Source organism: Ambystoma mexicanum, chromosome 1q, assembly GCF_040938575.1.
Source record: "Ambystoma mexicanum isolate Mex_15411 chromosome 1q, UKY_AmexF1_1, whole genome shotgun sequence".
NCBI classification, from domain to species: Eukaryota; Metazoa; Chordata; class Amphibia; order Caudata; family Ambystomatidae; genus Ambystoma; species Ambystoma mexicanum.
The window spans coordinates 1,259,434,508-1,259,454,545 of NC_090922.1; the positions used below are offsets into that span (position 1 = coordinate 1,259,434,508).

General features: G+C 46.9%; 1 protein-coding gene across 2 annotated transcripts in view; it reads right to left on the reverse strand.

The window, feature by feature from the left end:
• FGGY (FGGY carbohydrate kinase domain containing) overlaps positions 1-20,038 on the reverse strand; it is a 2,730,916-nt gene that overhangs the window by 739,517 nt on the left and 1,971,361 nt on the right. For both annotated transcript variants that reach the window (XM_069642074.1, XM_069642075.1), the window contains exon 11: positions 13,100-13,247. In XM_069642074.1, the coding sequence (XP_069498175.1) occupies positions 13,100-13,247 (148 nt within the window). The remainder of the gene's footprint in view (positions 1-13,099; positions 13,248-20,038) is intronic.

The following is a 20,038-nucleotide window of genomic DNA, read 5'->3' on the forward strand; positions in this document are numbered from 1 at the left end:
TGGGGCTGTGTGCAAACTAATTGTGCATCTCACGGTCAAACTCTAATCTTTGGTGCATTAAGATTGACAGGAAAAAACTTGTAGTCATTTCCTGGAATTTACAGAATTAATGAAATTCAATCCAGCAATTCTGTTTTAACACAGTACAATTGTCCCTCTTATTCTCTACATGACTACACAATGTTTGTTATTACCAATGTGCGTTGGTGCGCTAGGCACGCTTACTGGTATTCTCTATCTGGAACAGCCCGGCTGTCTCAGAAGCCTTGCTATGAAATTAGGTGCCGTTACCATGGCTCCGTCTCCGGGGTTAGTGAAATTCAAGGCACTCTATGTATACACCGTTCTCTCCTTCGTCGTCCTATTTTCTCATACTTAGGCTTTGCTTTACAATGTTTTACCCTTATTCCTCATGACATTAGTGTTTCTACATTTTGAACGTCTGGTTCTGTTTCGCCTCCATATTTATTATAGTCATCATCTTGCACAATGCTCCAGCTAACATGCAAATACTTCCAGAAAAGCACAGTCTCTCAACAGTTTTGTCCCACACAATTCTGTACATTACTTATTCATCTTTGTCTTCCTAGTTTCACATCATTAGGCACTGCTTTACATCATCGTACCATACCTCATCTGAACTTTAGTGTATCTATATTAAAAACGTCTGGTACTACTAGCGCTTTGTATTTTTACAGACATCATTCTATACACTGCTCTAGCTAGTGTATACGTACATTTCAAGTGTAGAGGTGGAGCCAAGTACCCCCATCCAAAGCTCCTCCTCCATGCTGCCTGTATGTTGGGAACCAGAGTGTGAGTCACGTGCATTACCAGTGAGAATACCTATAGCAAAGAGAATCCTGGAAGTAGAGAATCCTGGAAGTACGATTCCCATTGGGAAAGCCACACATGCATACACAACAGTATGATGGCCATTTGAATGAAATCCCGGAGGAAGTGTGAAAACTGAGCAAAAGAGAAGACTGGTGACGTCATGAACAATAGAGCTGACACACCCAGAAGAGATGCAAAGACGAGAAAATTTACTCATTCTATAGGTATAAGGAGGAAGTGTTAAAGATGAGCTACATTTTGGGCTGGAAAGGAAGATGTTCATACTACAGAAATAAATAAAGAAGATATCAAGTCAATTTCCAATTATACAGAAGCAGTAATGCAAGTAGACAAAGTATTCTTAAAGGCCAGCTATGTAGTGAATAGATTGCAGCGCTGCGCCAACGTATATAAATAGAAAATGTATGGAGCTTGATCCCGTGAGCAGAAAGACTTTTTCAGTGTGTCGCAGTTAGAAATCGGAAAACCTAACCATGGAGGTAAATCAAAGAAAGTGTGTACAAACAATCACAGAACGTGTGAAAAGAACAAACCTTCTGTCTTAAGTGAGGGGCGAGAACATTGAAGACGTCAGAGGTTCATCAAATAATAGTATTTTAAATGCAGTAAGACTCAAAAACATGGTCTACATTCAAGTGGTCAGATGAAAATAGACACTATGATGAGCTGTATTGAAACCAAGAAGACAGAGTATGCTATACTCCCTCGTGTTCTCCAGCACAGAGAAGAGAACATTTCCAAGGCTGAGTTCAAACCCTTAATTGACTAGTAGACTGCAAGTGTGATGGTTGAGGCCAGGGCTAAATTGGTGGGTAGCTATGGTTATGACCAGCGCACCAGCACCTGTGTGCCAGCCTATGTGCTGCTTGCGTAGGTGGAATATTATAGAGGGTTACAAGGGTGCCAACCAATTATAGAGGGACATGTAATAGAAAGCCCTATAGTTTGAATAACCGATGGGACGTTGTTTATTTGATGACTTTCATAGAAACCTGCACCAGAGGAGGGGTTAGTTGCCCCACCTGATGTTAGACCCCCCAATCACCTTCCCTGACAAGTATGGAACCTATACCTAGATGTTCCCTGTAAGCCTATCACCATCCCAAGTAGGTTTTTGTAGTTTGCAACGCATATTGACGTCAATAATGACTAGTTTTTAGTACACAACCTGATTTTTTATGTGTTGCATTGAGTGTGAAGATCGAGCGAATGCGTTGATGTTCGTTGTAACTCCCTGTTTTAGATATTTAATATTTAAATCGACACACTTTGCCAACTTCCTGTGTCAGTTTTTATTATTGTTGTTTGATTAATATTCTGCATCTCCATCCGTCTCTAAGTATTGCTGCCTCATCTTAAAGGGCTGGGTCGGACACTCCAGTTCACCATGGCTAGTCATTCTTTTTAGTTTCATGAAGTCTCACATCAGTACGGGAGGAACCCAGTCTATCTACATACGTCTTCCCATACTTGTAGGGTACTGTGTTATAATGTAATCATATGGCACTCAATGTTTTCAATAAGCCCTACCTGATCACATTTTGTTAGAAAAATCAGTTCTTGTTCTTTTTTGAAAAGGCGGTCTTCATCTACATTGGTATCTTTTGGCTATTCTATATAACACAGTCCATTTTATTTCTTCGCAGCTATGACCTAGTGTTAAGAAGTGTTCTACCATAGGTGCCTCTTTAACTTTGTTTCGGATGCAGCTCTTATGATCACTTATCTGTGTTTTCATTTTTTTTTCTTCGTATTGTTTTCCCTATGTACAGCTAAGGGCATGGACACCAGATGTTGTTTCTAGCTCCTTTGCATACTTTTTTTACCAGTAGCTTCGGGTATCCTCTTTTAGTCAGTTTACTTTTCAGGACATTAGCTTCTGCTCCATTGTCTGTCAGCCGTAAAAATGGCCCGAACATGGGGGTCTCCTTCGTATGCTTTGAGTGAAAGCTTTCAAAATTCAGCAGCACATTTGTATCTGTTTTTTTGTGGTAAGGTTTCACTGCCAGTTGTTTGCATTGCGCATCAGTGAAAATAGTGATGTCCAGATAGTTTATTTCAAAGTTGTCATGGTTCATCGTAAATTGCAGACATCTGTCTTGATTGTTCAGCCGCTCTACAAACCAGGTGATTTACACTACATCATTACCTCATAGTAGAAGCACATTATTGATTTATCTTTTCCATGTTTTGATTTAGTTTTTGTAAGGGATCAAGTCTGCATATATCTTAGTTTCCTCTAACAATTCCACGTACAAACTTGCTAGACTTGGTGCAACTGTCGCCCCCATAGCAGTGTCATGGTTCTGTCTATAAAAAGTATCTAAAAACATAAAGTAGTTTTCTGTCAATGTCATCTCTATGCACCATATTATAAAAGAGAAAGTGGTCTCATTTGGGGTGCGTTTCAGATATAGTAACTCTTCTAGCATTTGTAGAGCATTCGCTTGAGGGATCATGGTATACAGTGATACAATATCTAAACTCAGAAAGGTTTCTTTTGCTGGATCAAATGCCATGCGCCTAAGTATGAGAAACTAGGAAGACAAAGGAGAGAATGGAGTATCCATAGAGTGCTTTGAATTTCACTAACCCCGAAGTCGGTTTTGTAGCGAGGTTTCTGAGACAGCCAGGCTGTTCCAGATAGAGAATACCGGTAAGCGTGTCTAGCGCACCTACGCGCATTGGTCATGACAAGCATTTATTTTGTAGTATGTAGAGAAGAGGGACAATTGTACAGAATTACCTTATTGAATTTAATTAATTCTGTAAAATCCAGGAAATGACTACAAGATTTTTCATGTCAAGCTTAATGAACCAAAGATTTGAGTTGAAACGCAGGACTACAATTAGTTTTCATGCAGCCCCATTGCAATAGGAATGAAACAACACATGGCTGTAACTGTAGACAACTGCTTTCGTCCTGTACCACGGGACTATGTTGCCCTTGGTTACAAGTATAAACGAAAGTCAGAGACCGCGCAGAAAGGCTTTTGATTAAGATGCCTGGACTGAATTGGTGAGTGACCAGACTCGGACACACTCGTTTCTAAGAGGTTGAGAGCACCTACATGAATTTAAAATGAAATATGAGCAGCAATATATGGTTTCTTTCCTGTAGAATGTTAGAAGAGCATAGCCGGCTCCGGAAGGCAATTGATTTAGCAGCTACCTTAGAACTGAAGTCTGAGAGCCTATAAGACATTAACGTCCTGATTCATGGAACGTTTTCCTATGGGATTGCGCCATTATAAAACACTTCCATGAATCAGGCCCTATATCATTTAGCGATACAAAATAGATTAGGCACAAAATAATTGGGAAAGTTGATAAATAGCTGTAGACATCTCCCCCTTCAACTCCATACCACAGAGGACTCAGAGCACCCCTCCCTCAAGTAAGTGAGAGTAGTTGTGCTAATTGTCGAATAGGTGCCAGTCCTCCTAAAGCACACACATGAGTGAGTCTTTATTTTTCAGCAACAGACGAGTACAGATGCAAAGTGGACTGACTGGGTACCCGCCTTAGAGGAAAAGATCCTAGTAAATAGAGTAAGTATAAGTACATGAGTCTGGTTGAATAGCTGCAATAGAATAGACTTAATAGCCAATATATGTTTTTACATGTTTTGCCCACACCAAGTCGCAGACTGCAGACAGAATGAAGCTTGAAATGATGCTGCGCTGCAGGACCATCTAATGGCTGACAAAGCATAGTTGTAAATAAGTGCAGGCTAACTATAACAATATGTGAAACACTAAAGGTTACACAACATGTATCCTATGAATGTATAAGAGAAGAATTAAAATATATATTTTATTGGTTTTGTAACATACAAACTTTGGTCCTCACCGGGCCAAGACGCAAAACAAACTAAAAACAATAGTACCGTACAATGGAATACTCAAACAAGCAAATCATACAAAGTCGTATTAAAGTTGTTGTGCTAGTGTGAAGGATCCTCTACTGCCCTGCACATTCTATATTCAGGAGTGTTATATCAAGTCTGGTTGCAGAGTTCACACCTCGTCTTCCCATCGGTGCCATATCTTGTCCGCCTTTTCGGGACATCCTCTGGCTTTATACACTCTTCTTTCTATGGCAATGCAAATCTGTACATCAGTGATCCACTGGCTAATTTGCGGCATCTCTGCAGCACCCCATAGTTGTGCTATATTCCTTTTAGCAATTGCAGTTGTTGTCATGAAGCAGAGCTTTTCGTACCTTGACAAGTCTATTGCACTATCCGCTCCAAGGAGTAGCAATTTCGGGTCACTGGGGATCGTCTTGTGTAGCACTCTAGTAAGGATGTCACAGCGTTGCCGCCAATAATCGTGGATGTTTGGGCATTCCCAAAGTGTGTGAAAGAAAGTTCCTTCTTCTCTTTGGCAGCATAGGCAGTTGGGTTCCGCTATCTTACCCCAGCGGGGTAGGGCTACCCTCAGGTAGTAGATTCTATGTAGTATTTTTAGCTGTACCAATCGCAGCCTGGTCGATATGGCCACCTCCCGGGGGAACATTAATATCTGAACCAAGTCTTCTGGTAATATCTCCCCAACTTCGGCTTCCCATTTTGTCTTGAGCCGCACCAGCTCTGTTGTAGCAAAGGAGGTGATGACGTTGTACATTACTGTGGTGACTTTAGCCTGAATGCAGTCTGTTATTATATTGCGTTCTATTGGCGTGGTATCTGGCATGTCAGCTAGTGTAGGGAGGTGCTGCTGAAGTGCGTGTCGGAGCTGTGTGTAATGGTACCTTTCTGTCTCTGGGAGGTTAAAGGATATTGCCAGTTCTTCATAGGATCTGATGGTGCCATTTGTTACAATGTCGCCCACCTTCTCTATACCACACCCCATCCATACTGGCCATCTCGGTAATTTGGTTACCTCATAGAGGTTTCCATTATTCCATAATGGTTGGATTGGCGTGACTCTGTCTCCCCATCCCATGAAGGTATGTGATTCAGCCCAAATACGGGGCGTCTGTGCCGCTATGTTTCGGGGGGTCGCTCTGGGCATTGCCTTGTACATTTCCGGGAGGAGCCCGTACATGTGGCAGTGTTGGGTCTGTGTGCATTGCATCGTTTACTACCGACATCTGACTGGCCCAGTAGTATGTCTGTAGTCTTGGTAGGCCAATTCTACCCTCCCATATTGACCTTTGTAGTGTTCGTAGGGCAATTCTCGGGCGTCCACCCCCCCCCCATAAGAGCTTTCTGAGTATATTGTCTATGTTCCGGAATTCTTTCACAGGTATGTGTAGGGGAGTGTTTTGGAGCGCATACAGGTAGTGGGGGAGTATCAGCATTTTGAACAGTGCGGCTCGGCCTAACAGGGTCAAGGGTAGGGTCATCCAGTGCTGCACATCCCCTGTGAATCGCTCCGTAATGGGTTGTAAATTGTCTAGTATGTAATCATCTAGATTCCTCATGATCTTAATTCTTAGATATTGGAAGTGATCAGGGGCTATTCTGTATGGGCAAGGCTCGGGAACCCCACTACCTAGAGCATTTAGTGCAAATAACGTGGATTTGGACCAGTTTACTTTCAGGCCGCTAAAAGCACCATATTTCTGGAGCAACTGTGTCACCACCGGGCACGTCGTCTTGGGATCCCTCAAATATAGTAGCAGATCGTCTGCATATAATGAGACTCTGTCTTCCCATTCTGAACCCCCCGGGATGCCACTCCATGTGGGTGCCTCTCTCAGCAACTGTGCCAGCGGTTCCATGGCCAGCGCAAAGAGTAGGGCTGATAGTGGGCAGCCTTGTCGGGTCCCTTTTCCCAATGCAAAGGAATGGAAAGTCCAGCCGTTCACTCTGACTTCAGCCATTGGTGCCTCATATAGGAGTTGGGCCCAAGAGAGAAACTTCCTGAAACCCCATTTTTCGCATGATAGCCCATAGAGCCTCCCATCGAATGGAGTCAAACGCCTTTTCAAAATCTATTGCAAGTACACCCAGGGGGATGTTGAGGGCCTGGGCCCGCTCAATGGCCAAGTGTATTCTTCTTATGTTCATTCTCGTGGATCTGCCTGGCATAAAGCCACATTGGTCCGAGTGGACTAGGGATGTTATGACTTGCTATAGGCATATCGCTAGGAGTTTGGCCAGAATCTTGGTTTCACCGTTAATGAGGGAGATGGGCCTATATGAACTGCATTGATCTGTGGGCTTATTCACTTTGGGTATAACAGTTATTGTAGCTTTCCTCAGGTCCGCCGGGAGGCGTCCCATTGTCCGGGCCTGTTGGAACATGTTGAGTAGGTGGGGAGCTAGGTTGATACAGCCTCTCTTCTTCCAGGTTTCTATAGGAAAGCCGTTTGGTCCAGGGGTCTTCCCAGACTGGAGCTGCATCATGGCCATTGCAATTTCGTCTTCCGTGATGTCTCCTTCTAGACTAGCAATCTGGGTTTCATTGAGAGTCGGGAGGGTGATACCATCTAATATAGAGGTATCAGGGGGAGTTGTAGGTGCCTTATATAGTGTCTCGTAAAACTTTGCGAATTCCTCAGATATTTCCTGGTCCGTGAGGCAGGGTTGCAAATTTGGGACACAATTGCTCTCACATGGCTGTGCCCTTCGTCTCTCAGTTCAAGCCAGGCTAGGACCTTCCCCGCTTTGTCCCCAGTATCATATATTCTGGCTCGCATAGCACTATGTGCCTGCCTGGCATTGTCCAATGCGATGTTTTGCAGTTTCTTTTGGGCTAGCATCAGTGCTCTGTTGGTATCTGGACAGTCGTTGATAAGATGTGTTTCTTCTGCTTGTTTTACGTTTATTTCTGCCTCTCTCAGTGATTCCGAATGGATTTTCTTTTGGGCCGTCGTCCAGGAGATGATTTTAGCACTGGTTTGTATGCCTCCCAGAGTATAGAGGGACTTTCTACTGATCCTTCATTGGTCTCAAAGTACTCTGTAGTGGCCTTTTGTATGCGTTCGATCAGCTCAGGGGAACCTAGGTAGTAGTTATTCAATCTCCACACCGGTGGAGGAGCTGGTTTGCACGTCGTGAGTGATATGAGTAGAGGGGAGAGATCTGAGATGCCCCGTGGAAGGTATTCGGCTTGCGTTACTGTGTGTGTTAATGTCGCGGGCATGAAGAAATAATCCAAGCGTGATAGCGATGCGTGTACTCCAGAGTGGAAGGAGTACCCCTTTTCTTCCGGGTGCAGGTCGCGCCACACATCCTTAATACCAAACGCTTCCACAAATGTGGCCAGATTGGTTTGACAGTTAGGGTCTATGTTACGTAGATGCGTACGGTCTTGTACATTGTTCATGACATCACTGAAATCTCCTCCTAGGACCAAAGTGTCCGAGGTGTTGCTGGTTAGCAAGGGCGTTACATCGTCCATAAGTCTGGATTGGAGAGTCAGTGGAGCATAGATCGCCATAAGGGATATCGTTTTGTTCCAGAGCGTGCCCGTGGCATATATGAATCTTCCCCCAGTGTCCTGTATTGTTTTGGTGAGGGTGAGCTGTAATCTTTTGTGGATTAATATCAATACCCCTCTGGCTCCCATCGTGAAACCAGCTTGTATGGTTGTGTGATAGTTCGAGCGTTTAAATAGTGCGTTGGATGTACCCGCCAGATAGGTCTCTGTTAGGAAGACTATATCTGGACTGTGCCTGTTCAGGAACTGTCTCACCAGCCTCCTTTTCATGTTGGTTCCTTGGCCATTTAAGTTCCAGGTGAGTAGTTTTAAAGTTTTGTTCTTATTGTCTTGTAGAGTTGCGTTCATGTGTTTGGTTTCAGCTGGCAATGGAGCCTCCTATAGTGGGGGCGTTGGATGCGTGTGACTCGCAGCAGGGAACAGTAATTGCTAGTCGATTAATCACTGTTTTATGTAATATGTAGTGCTTCATCGAGTATTTCCAACTTGTAAATTTTGCGAAACTCCCCCCTCCCCATACTTCATCCCCAACCGAAACATCTGTCGACCCTTAACAGTTCAAACTTTACTTAGACAGTATATCTAGGCAGTCTAGAGCTCTGCCAATCGTTGTACGTTCGTTTCTTGCCAAAGGGGGGGCGGGACGGTTCCAGTCGCCAGCCATTACTTACTTTCTGCCATGTGAATCTCGTTTTTAGCAGGTTTCATTTCTCTTTCGTGTTTCGTGTTTTCACTTGCCTTTTCTGTTGCCGTTTCCATCATGCGTTTTACTGTTGTGGCGCATTTTCCTGCCGCTGTGGTGGACTGTTGTCCGGTGGTCTTTCTGGATGTGGTCTATTATGGTTGTTTCCAACCTTCTTCTTTCCGTTCCAATTGCCTTCAATGTGCCTTTCTGCCCAATTCCATGCCTCTCTGGGATCCCTAAAGTGTACTGTTGTGCCCTTGTAGTATATCTTGAGTTGAGCTGGGAAAATCAGACCATATTTGATTCCAAGCGATTGAAGGCGTTTTTTAAGTGGGTCAAAGGATTGACGCGCTTTTTGGACTTCTCTAGTGAAGTCAGGGAAAAAGAAGATCTTCGAGCCGTTATAGGTGATGGACCCTTTCGTTCTTGCCATTTGTAGTATGGCATCCCTGTCTCTATAGTTCACAGGTCTTGCTATGATCGCACGTGGTGGCACCCCAGGGGTGACCCTGCCCGTTGGGATGCGGTGGGCTCTTTCGAGAGAAAAGAATTTGAAGAAGGATTCAGTATCATATATGTCTGATAGCCATCTTTCAAGGAACAGCTCCATGCATTCTCCTTCAGCTTTTTCCGGCAGGCCTAGGATGCGGACGTTATTGCGCCTTGATCGACCTTCACTTTCGTCTACTCTTCCCTCTAGTGATTTCATTCATTGTAGCAGTAGCATGTCGGTTATCTGGCGGTTGACACCTTGTAGATTGTCCTTGGTCATGATGTCAGGTTCGGTCGATGCTAACCTCTCCGGTGATCTAGACAGCGGAGTGGTTGCATACTGCTCTATCCTGCTTTGGGTGGAGGTTTTCCTATGCTTGTCCTTCCCCATATTGCGAAGCAAGGACTTGTATTATGAAGAAAAGTACGTTCTGCGGTTGGGAGGCACTTCTCAAATCGCTATGGGTTGGGAGAAAATGTTGCCGGGGGCCTGTGTCTGCATCTATGTGCCAGTATTTCAGGGCCTGCGCTGGGAAAGCAAACGGATCTCAGTTCAGCTCCTGGGTAGCGGAGCACTCGCGCGGCAGTCTCTCGGGGTGTTGCTCTACCCCAGGCGGGGGGCCCGCTTATACCGAGATGGGATCACGGGAACTCCTCTCCCACAGTGCGTTCCAGGCAGGCAGACAGATGTCAGGGCCCACTCCCGCCTCTCCTTACCGGGTCTCGTGAATTCCTCCTCCCGGTGCGCACCACAGGTCAGCAGAGTAGCAGGTAAGCAGCAGGCTGGCGGGCACTCAACGATGTACGGAGCGCCTGTGTCCACTCGGGGAGCCGGGGGGGCCAGGAATTCCGGCACGAGTCCCCACACGTAGCCGGTCCCCCCTCTTTGGCAATCTGTTGGTCCGCATAGGGGGGGGGGAAAGGCAGTCCTCTCCCTCCGAAGCAGCGACCGTCTCTGCACAGCTTCTCTTCCACAGGTACCAGGATTTGCAGCGTCGCCGGGTTCACGCTCAGCAGTGCCCGGCAGCCATTTTGGAAACTTCCCAAACGTCATCACTCGAACTTTTACCAGCTTATTTCTCTGAAACTGGCAGCCGATTTCACACTTGGACCACCGGGCATGAGAAACGTTATGTTCCGATACCCGAAAACACCTTTTACTTCACATGGGCAGTCGTTTTTCTAGCAGGATATCGCAGGATACGGCTGACGGCCTCAGGAGCACCGAGAGCTCACGTCTTCATGCCACGTCCGTTGGCCACGCCCCTCCAAGAATTAAAATATTGGTAAAGAATAAGAGGAGGATTTTTAGATTGTATGGCTCCATGTAGCACAGAACAATATGAAGCCTATGTATAGGAGGAAAGAAGGCAGATTATGTATCACCTATCAGAGCGAGCAGTAAACCCCTGAAGAGGTTCCTTTGATTAGGTCAGCATTAAGAGGAATGAAACATGTTGGGCATTTTTAATAGATACTAGATCCCTAATAGGATCTGTAAACTAACTGATTTTTTTGCACAAATAGAGTTTTTAGAATTGTAAGCACTTGAGCATGGCAATACTTTTTGAAGCACTTTGCACTTTAGATTGGTTAAGATGTGTTTTTAAAATGTGTTTTTAAATGTACAGGTGGACCTATGGCCATTCTGTTTATACTTCCTGATACCTGATTTGTTAAATGAACGGTGTACAAGATTTTAGTGAATTGATATAAAAAATGTATGAAATAAACCAAAATTGTGCGAGTGAAAAATATTGCTAATATTTAGACCTTTCTTATGCAAAGCACCCCGCGAGGGTTTTTATGTTAAAAGGGGATTTTACTTTACCTTGTTCTGGAAGGGTGCTGGGGAGACAAATAGCGCCACACAACCCCTAATGACATCACATTAAGTGATGTCATTTGACCCCAAACCGAAGTGATATCGCGGGAAACGATGGAACACGACCTTTCACCCGTTGACAAAACAGGAAGAGGCATCACATAGCATTGTACATTACGAAAACTATGGTTACGATATCACTATAATGTGATGTATAAATTTCATACAAGAATGTATCGCCATATGTATTGTTAAGATGAGTGTATAGGCCCATATTACCAAATTACTGTGAATGCAAGCAGATGTCCATGACCAAATGATAATGATGTGTTATTATATAGCACTTACGCTTAAGCGCTTTACATGGAAAACATATACACCCAATATAACCCAACCTGTTTTGGTACTCATTTATCAACCTCAGAAGGATGAAAGGCTGAGTTGAGGCGTTTAAGAACAGACTAAATCAGTGACTCACCCCCTGAAGTGTGCCTGAAATAAACCCTTAATGAGTCTAGCAATTACTGTATAGAATTCCAGAAAGACACATTATTTGGTATTCATATTCTTTCTTATTTAGGGTCAGTGCTAAAAGTATAGACTTGTGGCACTCCTGTTCTTCTTTTGTTTTTAAGGGGCCTGACAAAGAAAGCCAGCCACTCCAGAAGTAAAGAGCCACATGGTGCTGGCCACAGCCCAGGAGATTGCATTACAAAAAAACAGAAAAAAGGTTTTTTTGTAATTTTTTGTAGAGGTCAGAGGTCATAAGGGAGAGCACAGAGGTCACAAGGGAGATGGCAGAGGTCGCACTTGCGACCTCTGGCGACCCCTAAATAACGTCCCTGGCCACCGCCTAGGTGCCATGTGGCATGAAGTGAGGCATGGGTTGGCAGAGTGATCTGGGTGCTCCATGTGTACAGCTGGTGCTGTTCTATTAGTGCACCGGTGGCTACATGTCAGTGTTTAGGAGTTGGGCAGATCCCACAGGCACATTCATTTGGTGGGTTTGGCTGACCTGGTTTTCACCCCAGTAACCACATTTTTGAATGTATGTGACATTAATAAGGAAACTGGACGTAATTACTCTAAAATGTGATCAATGATCACGTGGCCTGGGATTGCCTGGCCTCCCTACCTCAAACCACAGGTAACACAGGAATACCTCCGGTTACTCACGCTAAAAACAAGTAATCTAGGAAACCATGACATGGTGGGCCTGCATGGCCCCTAGCCCTATGTAGGGAGCCCCTGTGCGCTGTGAAAACGCAGAAACGCAGATTGGGCCTCTGGCAAAAGACAGCGAGCCTTGGCCCTCTTGCCACACTCCAGAACAAAGTAAAAGGGTTCAAAACAGTCTGACATCCACGGAAATGACAAACTTTATTGGTCTGAAGCATGCAAAGAAGCAGAACTATCACATAAAAATGAAGAACCACCTATCAGAAGGCATTGCAACATGTTGCAGATTTATAGAAGTATTGCTGGGCCAAGGACTGCCTCCTCTTTTGGGATAAAGGGGAAACGGCAGAGTTGGCTAACTGCATTAAACACTTTTTTTCTGATAAGTACGCTGCTGTGCTGGAAGGTCGGAGGGCAGAAATTGCCCTGCCTGATCTTTTAACGGCTCACATTAATCGCATCCACTTCCTTCGCTCTTACCGGCGCCGCCCGCACACGTCCTGGGCACTTGGCTCAAAGTGGACCCTGTTAATACTTAACAGAAGGTGGGCCTACAGCCTTGCATAAAACCAAGAGCAAAGGGGGATGTCAAACCAACCTTCTGATCCGACGGCTTTATGGCTTTGTTCAGAGTGTACCTTTCTTCAAAGACAGACTGTTTCTTACCGTGCCCTTGAGTGTCAAATCTGCCAAGGGAGATCTGTTGCCATGGAAATCTGGCCAAACATGCAAGTCAACAGCCAGCAAACCCACGGGCGAAGCCTTCGTAATCAGGTCCAGGTGACGGTTCAAGTATGTATATATATTTTGGCCACTGCAGGGAAAACAATCAAATGAAAGACGAGTTATGCATTGACACCCGAACATTTACACCGACATGTCAAAGGAAAGAAAATAGTCAGGCCCGCTGTCCCCGCGTTCACCCCTCCCCCCCCCCCACACACAAAATAATGTTTTAATCGCCTGGCTTGTAGTACAACGGTATCAGGTTACTCTGGGGTTTGTTAGTCCAAGGCTTTTTTCAATGTCAAAGATTTCAGGGTTGGTTGTGGCACAGAAGGCTGAAAAAAAAGGTGAGATCTGTACTGATAGAGGGCCTCCATGGAGCAAAGTGATGTACGAGTAGGAGGTAATGCAAGGTTAGAGTAGGTGGCACCCTAGTACCAGGGTCGGACTTGGACAAGAAATAAGCCCGGACACCCCAAAAAAAAGTGGCCCACTCCTCGCCTTAAAAAAGTGTCCTACCTCTCGACTCACAACCTTTGGTCAAGTGGCACAGCAAGTAGCTTTGACATCCGTGCAGAACCGGCTGACGCAGGTTCGAATCCCGGCAGGGGCCAAACTCAGCCTTTCATCTCGAATCCCGGCAGGGGACAAACTCAGCCTTTCATCCTTCCGAGGTCACTAAATGAGCACCACACACTGTTGGTAATAATAAGCAGCGCTCAGATACCTGAGGGTTCGTAGTGCTATATAAATACCTAATTATTAATTATTATTGACCTCTAATGACATCAATGGAAGTGATGTCATTTGACCTCACCCCAAAGTGACATCCCAAGAAGGATGAAACACGGCCTTTCACCCCTTGGCAAAATAGGAAGTGGAATCAAATAGCATTGTTCCTAAGTACACTACGAAAAATATGGTTTTGCAAAACCGGCTTAGGCATTGGTAGAAACCGGCCCCAACGCCCCAGGGACGATTTCGGCCCAGCCACGGGCCGAAATGCCGAGAGGCCAATCCGACCCTGCTAGCGCACCATCAATAGGGGAGCAAAATGTACCCTAAAGGCACAAAGTGTTCAATCATTTGGAGAGAATGTACGTCCCTCACCTAGGGCGGAAAACACCCTCGCACCAACTGCTCTTCCTAGCAGTGGGCTACATTCTCACAGCGTGTTTGCTGACAATGAGTAGATGCGCTAACATGTCACGTTATTTGTGTAAAAAAAGATGCTTCCTATTCAGAAAGGTCATTTGCCCAAAACGGGGTGCGTTTCTGTGCATTTTAAACCACATCCTGAATTTGCAAACTGGATGCGCTTTAAAACAAGCAGACGGCAAAAGCATTCCCCAACGACGGTTTGGGAGAGGCGCAGTATAACGAGGTCGTTTCTGACCTTGTCCTGCTTTTGTTTTAAGTGGAACAACAGCTGTACGAACCGCTGCAGTACCATTTTCATTTCTACCCCTCAAAGAGGAATAGAAATGCTTTATTTATGTAACATTTCACAATGACAGTTCCTTCAATGGCTCTCCCGGGAACTCAGGTGCTGGAGGCTTGTAATACATCAGTATCAGCAGCGCTTTTTTCATTTGCATTCATTTTTGACCATCTGACTCAAAGAATACCTACACGTTGCCACAGGGCAGGATGCGGTGAAAGCAAAGCCTTAGCACATACTGCTTCCTGCCCTCTTTAGCTTTTAACCCCTGATAGGCAGATACAAAGATTCAACTAGACAGTAATACTTCAATTGCACACGTATTCATGGATTTCCGGAGTCTTCACTAGCCGTGCCGCGAAGAATATCAAGCAGCGTCAGTAACGCCCCCAACACGCCCCCAAGTGCAGCAAAAACCTAGTGAAATACCTAACATAGAGCAAGCCCCTGCGCCATCCCTGGTCCAGCATACAGCCCCCCAGCGGAATCACGTGAAAACTCGGTGTGGACGGAGTACGCGCTTAGTTTCCATGCGATTTGGGGAGGTGCGGATGGGGTATGCGCTGAGTTTCCGTGCAATTTGTCTGGGGTGCGCACAGGGTATAGGCTGAGTTTACGCGCGATTTGGCCGGGGTGCGGACGGGGTACACGCAGGGTTTCCACGCAACTAGGCTGGGGTGCGGACAGGGTATGCGCTGAGTTTCCATGCGATTTGGCTGGGGTGCAGACGGGGTACGCAGTGTGTTTCCAAGGATTTGGCAGGGTATGGATGCGGTACCCCAGCCAAATCGCATGGAAACTCTGCATGTACTGGGTCCGCACCACAGCCAAATTGCGTGGAAACTCAGCGCGTACCACGTGATACACGCATAAATCTACTGGAAGCAGATCCCTCCTGACGGCACAGCCACACCCCAGCCCCCATCACCCGTGACCACACCCTACAGGCAGCCCACACCACATGGGAATCCCCCAAACCCCATCCCCCATGACCACACCCCGCAGGCAGCCCACACCACATGGGGACCCCCCATTCCCCATCACCTGTGACCACACCCCACAGGCAGCCCACACCAAAAGGGATCCCAACAGCCCCCATAAACCATGACTACACCCCGCAGGCAGCCCACACCCCATACCCCCCATAACCCGTGACCACACCCTGCAGGCATACCACACTATAAAGGAGACCCCCAGCCCCAATCACCCATGACCACATCCCACAGGCAGCCCACACCACATGGGATCCCCCATCACCTGTGACCACAACCCGTAGGCAGCCCACACCACATGGGATCCCCCATCACCCGTGACCACACCCCGCAGGCAGCTCACACCACAAGGGACCACCCCCTAGCCCCCATCACCCGTCACGGCAACCTGCAGGCAGGCCCCGTATCACGGGATACCCCCACCCCAATATCCCATCACGGGAACCTGCAGGCATGCCCTGTTTCATGGGACACTCCCTCCCCATCACGGCAACCTGCAGGCAGGCCCCGTGTCATGGGACACCCCCACCCCATCACCTGTTATGGCAACCTCCAGGCAGGCTCCGTGTCATGGGACACCCCCACCCCATTGCCCGTCATGGCAACCTTCAGGCAGGCCCCGTGTCACGGGACTCCCCCATCACCCATCACAGAAACCTGCAGCCAGGCCCTGTGTCACGGGACACCCTCACCCCATCACCCGTCACGGCAACCTGCAGGCATGCCTCGTATACTGGACACCACCTGCATGCCGGATGCTGACATAGTGACACAAGTACACTCCATCGATGGCTTGTCTGTGAACTTGCATACCATGTATTGACACCACCCTCAACCACCTGTCCACAAAACATACAGCAAACAACAAAAAAGCCATACACCTAACCCACACGCATCAGTGTCCCAGCTGATCACAAGCAATTGCTGACTGCAACCACATCCCAACATACACATCACAAAAATGTATGCCAAAGAGCGGCCCTGCATGCCACGTGACAAAGTAATGTAAAAAAAACACATGTACAAATACACACACCGTGACAGAATTCAAAGCACCCTCGATTTGTGTCACATTAAGAGATATTTTCCTGGCGTATCATGGCATGAGCCACAATGAGCGCACATCACATTAACCTATTTCCCCATAAACACACGAGTGACCCTCCCATGTGTGAGGGACATGACATCCAATCAAATCACATGTCATTCGCAATGCACATGTACACAAGTGTGTAAATGGCCAAAGAGTCCCGGGTGGGGGAACTGAGTGAAGACAGACACTAGAAATGTGTCTGGGCAGGTGACATTGAGGCGGTGCTCGTGCCTGGGAAGTGTTGATTAAATGTGGTTGCGGAGGTGGTAGTTCTGCACATGTGAAGCACACCTCAAGAAAAACACCCAAAACGACAACAAAGTTAATCTGGCTAGCCGGTGTCAACTCCAAGTTTAAGTGAAAACAGGAGTCGCAAACTGTCGGTAGGTGTCTGCTGGCATACATACAAACAGTGTAAAGATTGTGCAAGCCTGTGAGCCAGTGCCAGTGTGCAGGTGGCGTGCAAGGGGACATTATGACAAGTTCATAGGGTACACAGCTGACCATAGCAGATTTCCACAGGACCTCAGCAGGGCAGAGGAGTACCAAAAGCACAAACACCGAGGAATGACTCAAGTCATGATTGTGTACATGGCAAACATACTGTTACCTAACATATACTGCAGCACTGGTCTGTCCATGTGTCAAACCCTACCAAAGGGAAAATTGAAATAGCAAAGCAGGATGTCCAACTGCATGAGATACAATTAAATTAGCACAAATACATGATTGTGAAGGCACTGAAACTGCATTAAGCAAGTCCTGTTCCAAAAATTTCAGAATTACACACTCCCATCACTCACCCAACCCACAACCCTCCCAAAAACAATGAGGACCAAGACACTAATTTGCTGCACATGTGAAATCAAAGACCACCACACGGTGCACACTCCGACTTCACCTTAACACCCATCCACTGGTCATGCACACCAGGACATACCCCATGCAAATGGATGTCAAACATGACACAAGCATGCTTGTGTGCACACACATGAACCACATTGGTCATCATCGGGGACACAGAACAGAGTAAGGAAGCATCAAACTAGCACAAAATCCAAGACCAAACTCCACTTGTAGTAAAAATAAGAAACTATATTAAAACAAGTATGAAATTCCCATTAATTTCCTGAAAAGAAATACAATGTGCATGAAATCACCAAAACAAGTAAGCATGTCCAAAGAAAAAAGCAGAGGCCACAAAAAAATATGTCAAACTCAAAAATGCGGTCCATGTCCTTAAATGACTCTCAAAATTAAAAGAAATCAATTCCATCATGGTGAACACAAAAGGATCCAGAAAGATAAAAACTATGTACAAGTAAGTATAAGAGGTCCATTGTCCCAAATGCATAATAAAAACATGAAAAAACAATCCATGAAATGACACACCAAAAAACAACTGTATACAAAAAGTGGAGCATAGTCCAATTACTCCCAAACAAATGAACCAAAAAAAAAATGTATACCTAAATAACTATATACAATGGCAGTGGGTTAGTCTTTCTCCTCACCATGCTCCCTCATAGTTTCGGCCAGGGCATCATCGAACACTGCGTTCACTTCCCCTATGCGGGCCTCCGCTTCCCCCTCGAGGGCTTTCAGGGACTCCAACATGCTCCTCTCACACTTCCTGCAAGTCTCCTCGAGGACCTCAGCCCACCTCTCTGCCAGACGCAGTGAATTCTCCACCCTGGCCATGGTGAGTCTTGCCTCCCATGCCCGCTGCCGCTCTGCCCCGATCTGCTGGCCCAAACGCTCACACACGGAAGACATCCTTTGTGTAAGGTCCACGTTTGCCTCCTGCCTGATGGCTGATACCTGCCTCCCTGCGATTGAATGCCCAGAGTCTTGTAGCCTCCTACTCCGAGCCTGCTGTGGCCAAATAGCCCGGTGCCTGCGCCTCAAAGACAGCCTCTGGGATGATGACAACCCCCGGGGCTGTCGTGCACGTGCCCTGCTCCTTGGCGCCTGCTCTTCCTCCATTGCCAGAGCTCCTGTAGCTGGCTGGATCTGCATGGTGACCACCTCGGCTGATCCAACTTCGACTCCAGACTCTGGCAGGGTGTGGTCTCCACCAGGTTGGCCGCTGGGGTTGGGACAGGTACACAGGGGGCCCTGGTGACATCTGGGTTGGAAGATGGCAGGGAGGACGACTGGAGCACAGAGGAGGAAGATGAGGAGGGGGTCGCAGAAGTGGCCAGCCCACGCACCCAATTCGAGATCATGAAATGTACTAGCCAGTTCACCAGACGGCAGAACTCCTTGTGATGACATGCACACCCCAGATTGGAAGCTTGCACATCATCACAAATGGTGCCTGTCTGCCTCATGATACCGACTAGCACTGGTTCCATGTGGTCCTGAATAGCGACATCCCCAGGTATTGGTGGTTCCATTTGGGTGGAAACATCCACCACCTGCGGATGTGTCCGGCCTGGGGCATGCCCACAGGTGCATACTGGTGCAGTCGCAGTCCCAGGGGCATGATCAGTCACAGGCCCCTCCACTGCAACCTGTACTGCCTCCTGCTCCTGGGTTTGGACTGCACGAGTCACACCCACGTCATCACCCTCGTCGGGGCCCGAGGGCTGGGCTGATGCGGCCTCCTCCTCCACCACCGCCAACCTGGATGCCTCCCCCCCGTCTTCCGCATCGGATTGCCCCTGTGCTACCTCATCTGTCCCTCCCACTCCAAGGAGCCCAAACCGAATTCACCCTCTCGGGCCTCCCCTCAGCAGCTGCAGCCGTTGGCTTGAATGTAGCACCAGTCTCCTTGCTCCCCGAAGGTTATATGAGCTGGGAGCGTGACTGGCCCTTGCGTCTGTTCATGGTGGAGGCATCCCTGCTGCCTTGCTCCACAGCGCCTTCTCCGCCCTCTTCTTCCATCGTCGCTGTGGATAGGGAGATATAGAACACAAACATCAGGGTACTGAACATATGTCTGTTTTGCACAAAGCAAATGTACATGAGTGGCACTGTCAAAGGTCACACTCATCATCACCGTCCACAACACACAGGTTAGTGCAATTAACACACATGCACAATCATGTCTGGCATTCTCAACAACAGACAATCACATCCTTGGACAAGGCACTGTCAGCATCTCAAAATTGTGCATTCACATCACATGCACCATGGGACATACACATCTCATTCACACACATCATCTGACAGTCATGAAGGAGGGCATGGAGCTATCACGTCAGAGTGCAGTAGAGGTCAATTTGGCAGCATGAGTCAATCGCACAATCTAATACTCAAGTGACATCCATCCCGGAGTGTTGGCCAGGCACACACTCACTCTTCAGACACATGCACATATGCACGACGCATGTCCATGATGTGGCCAC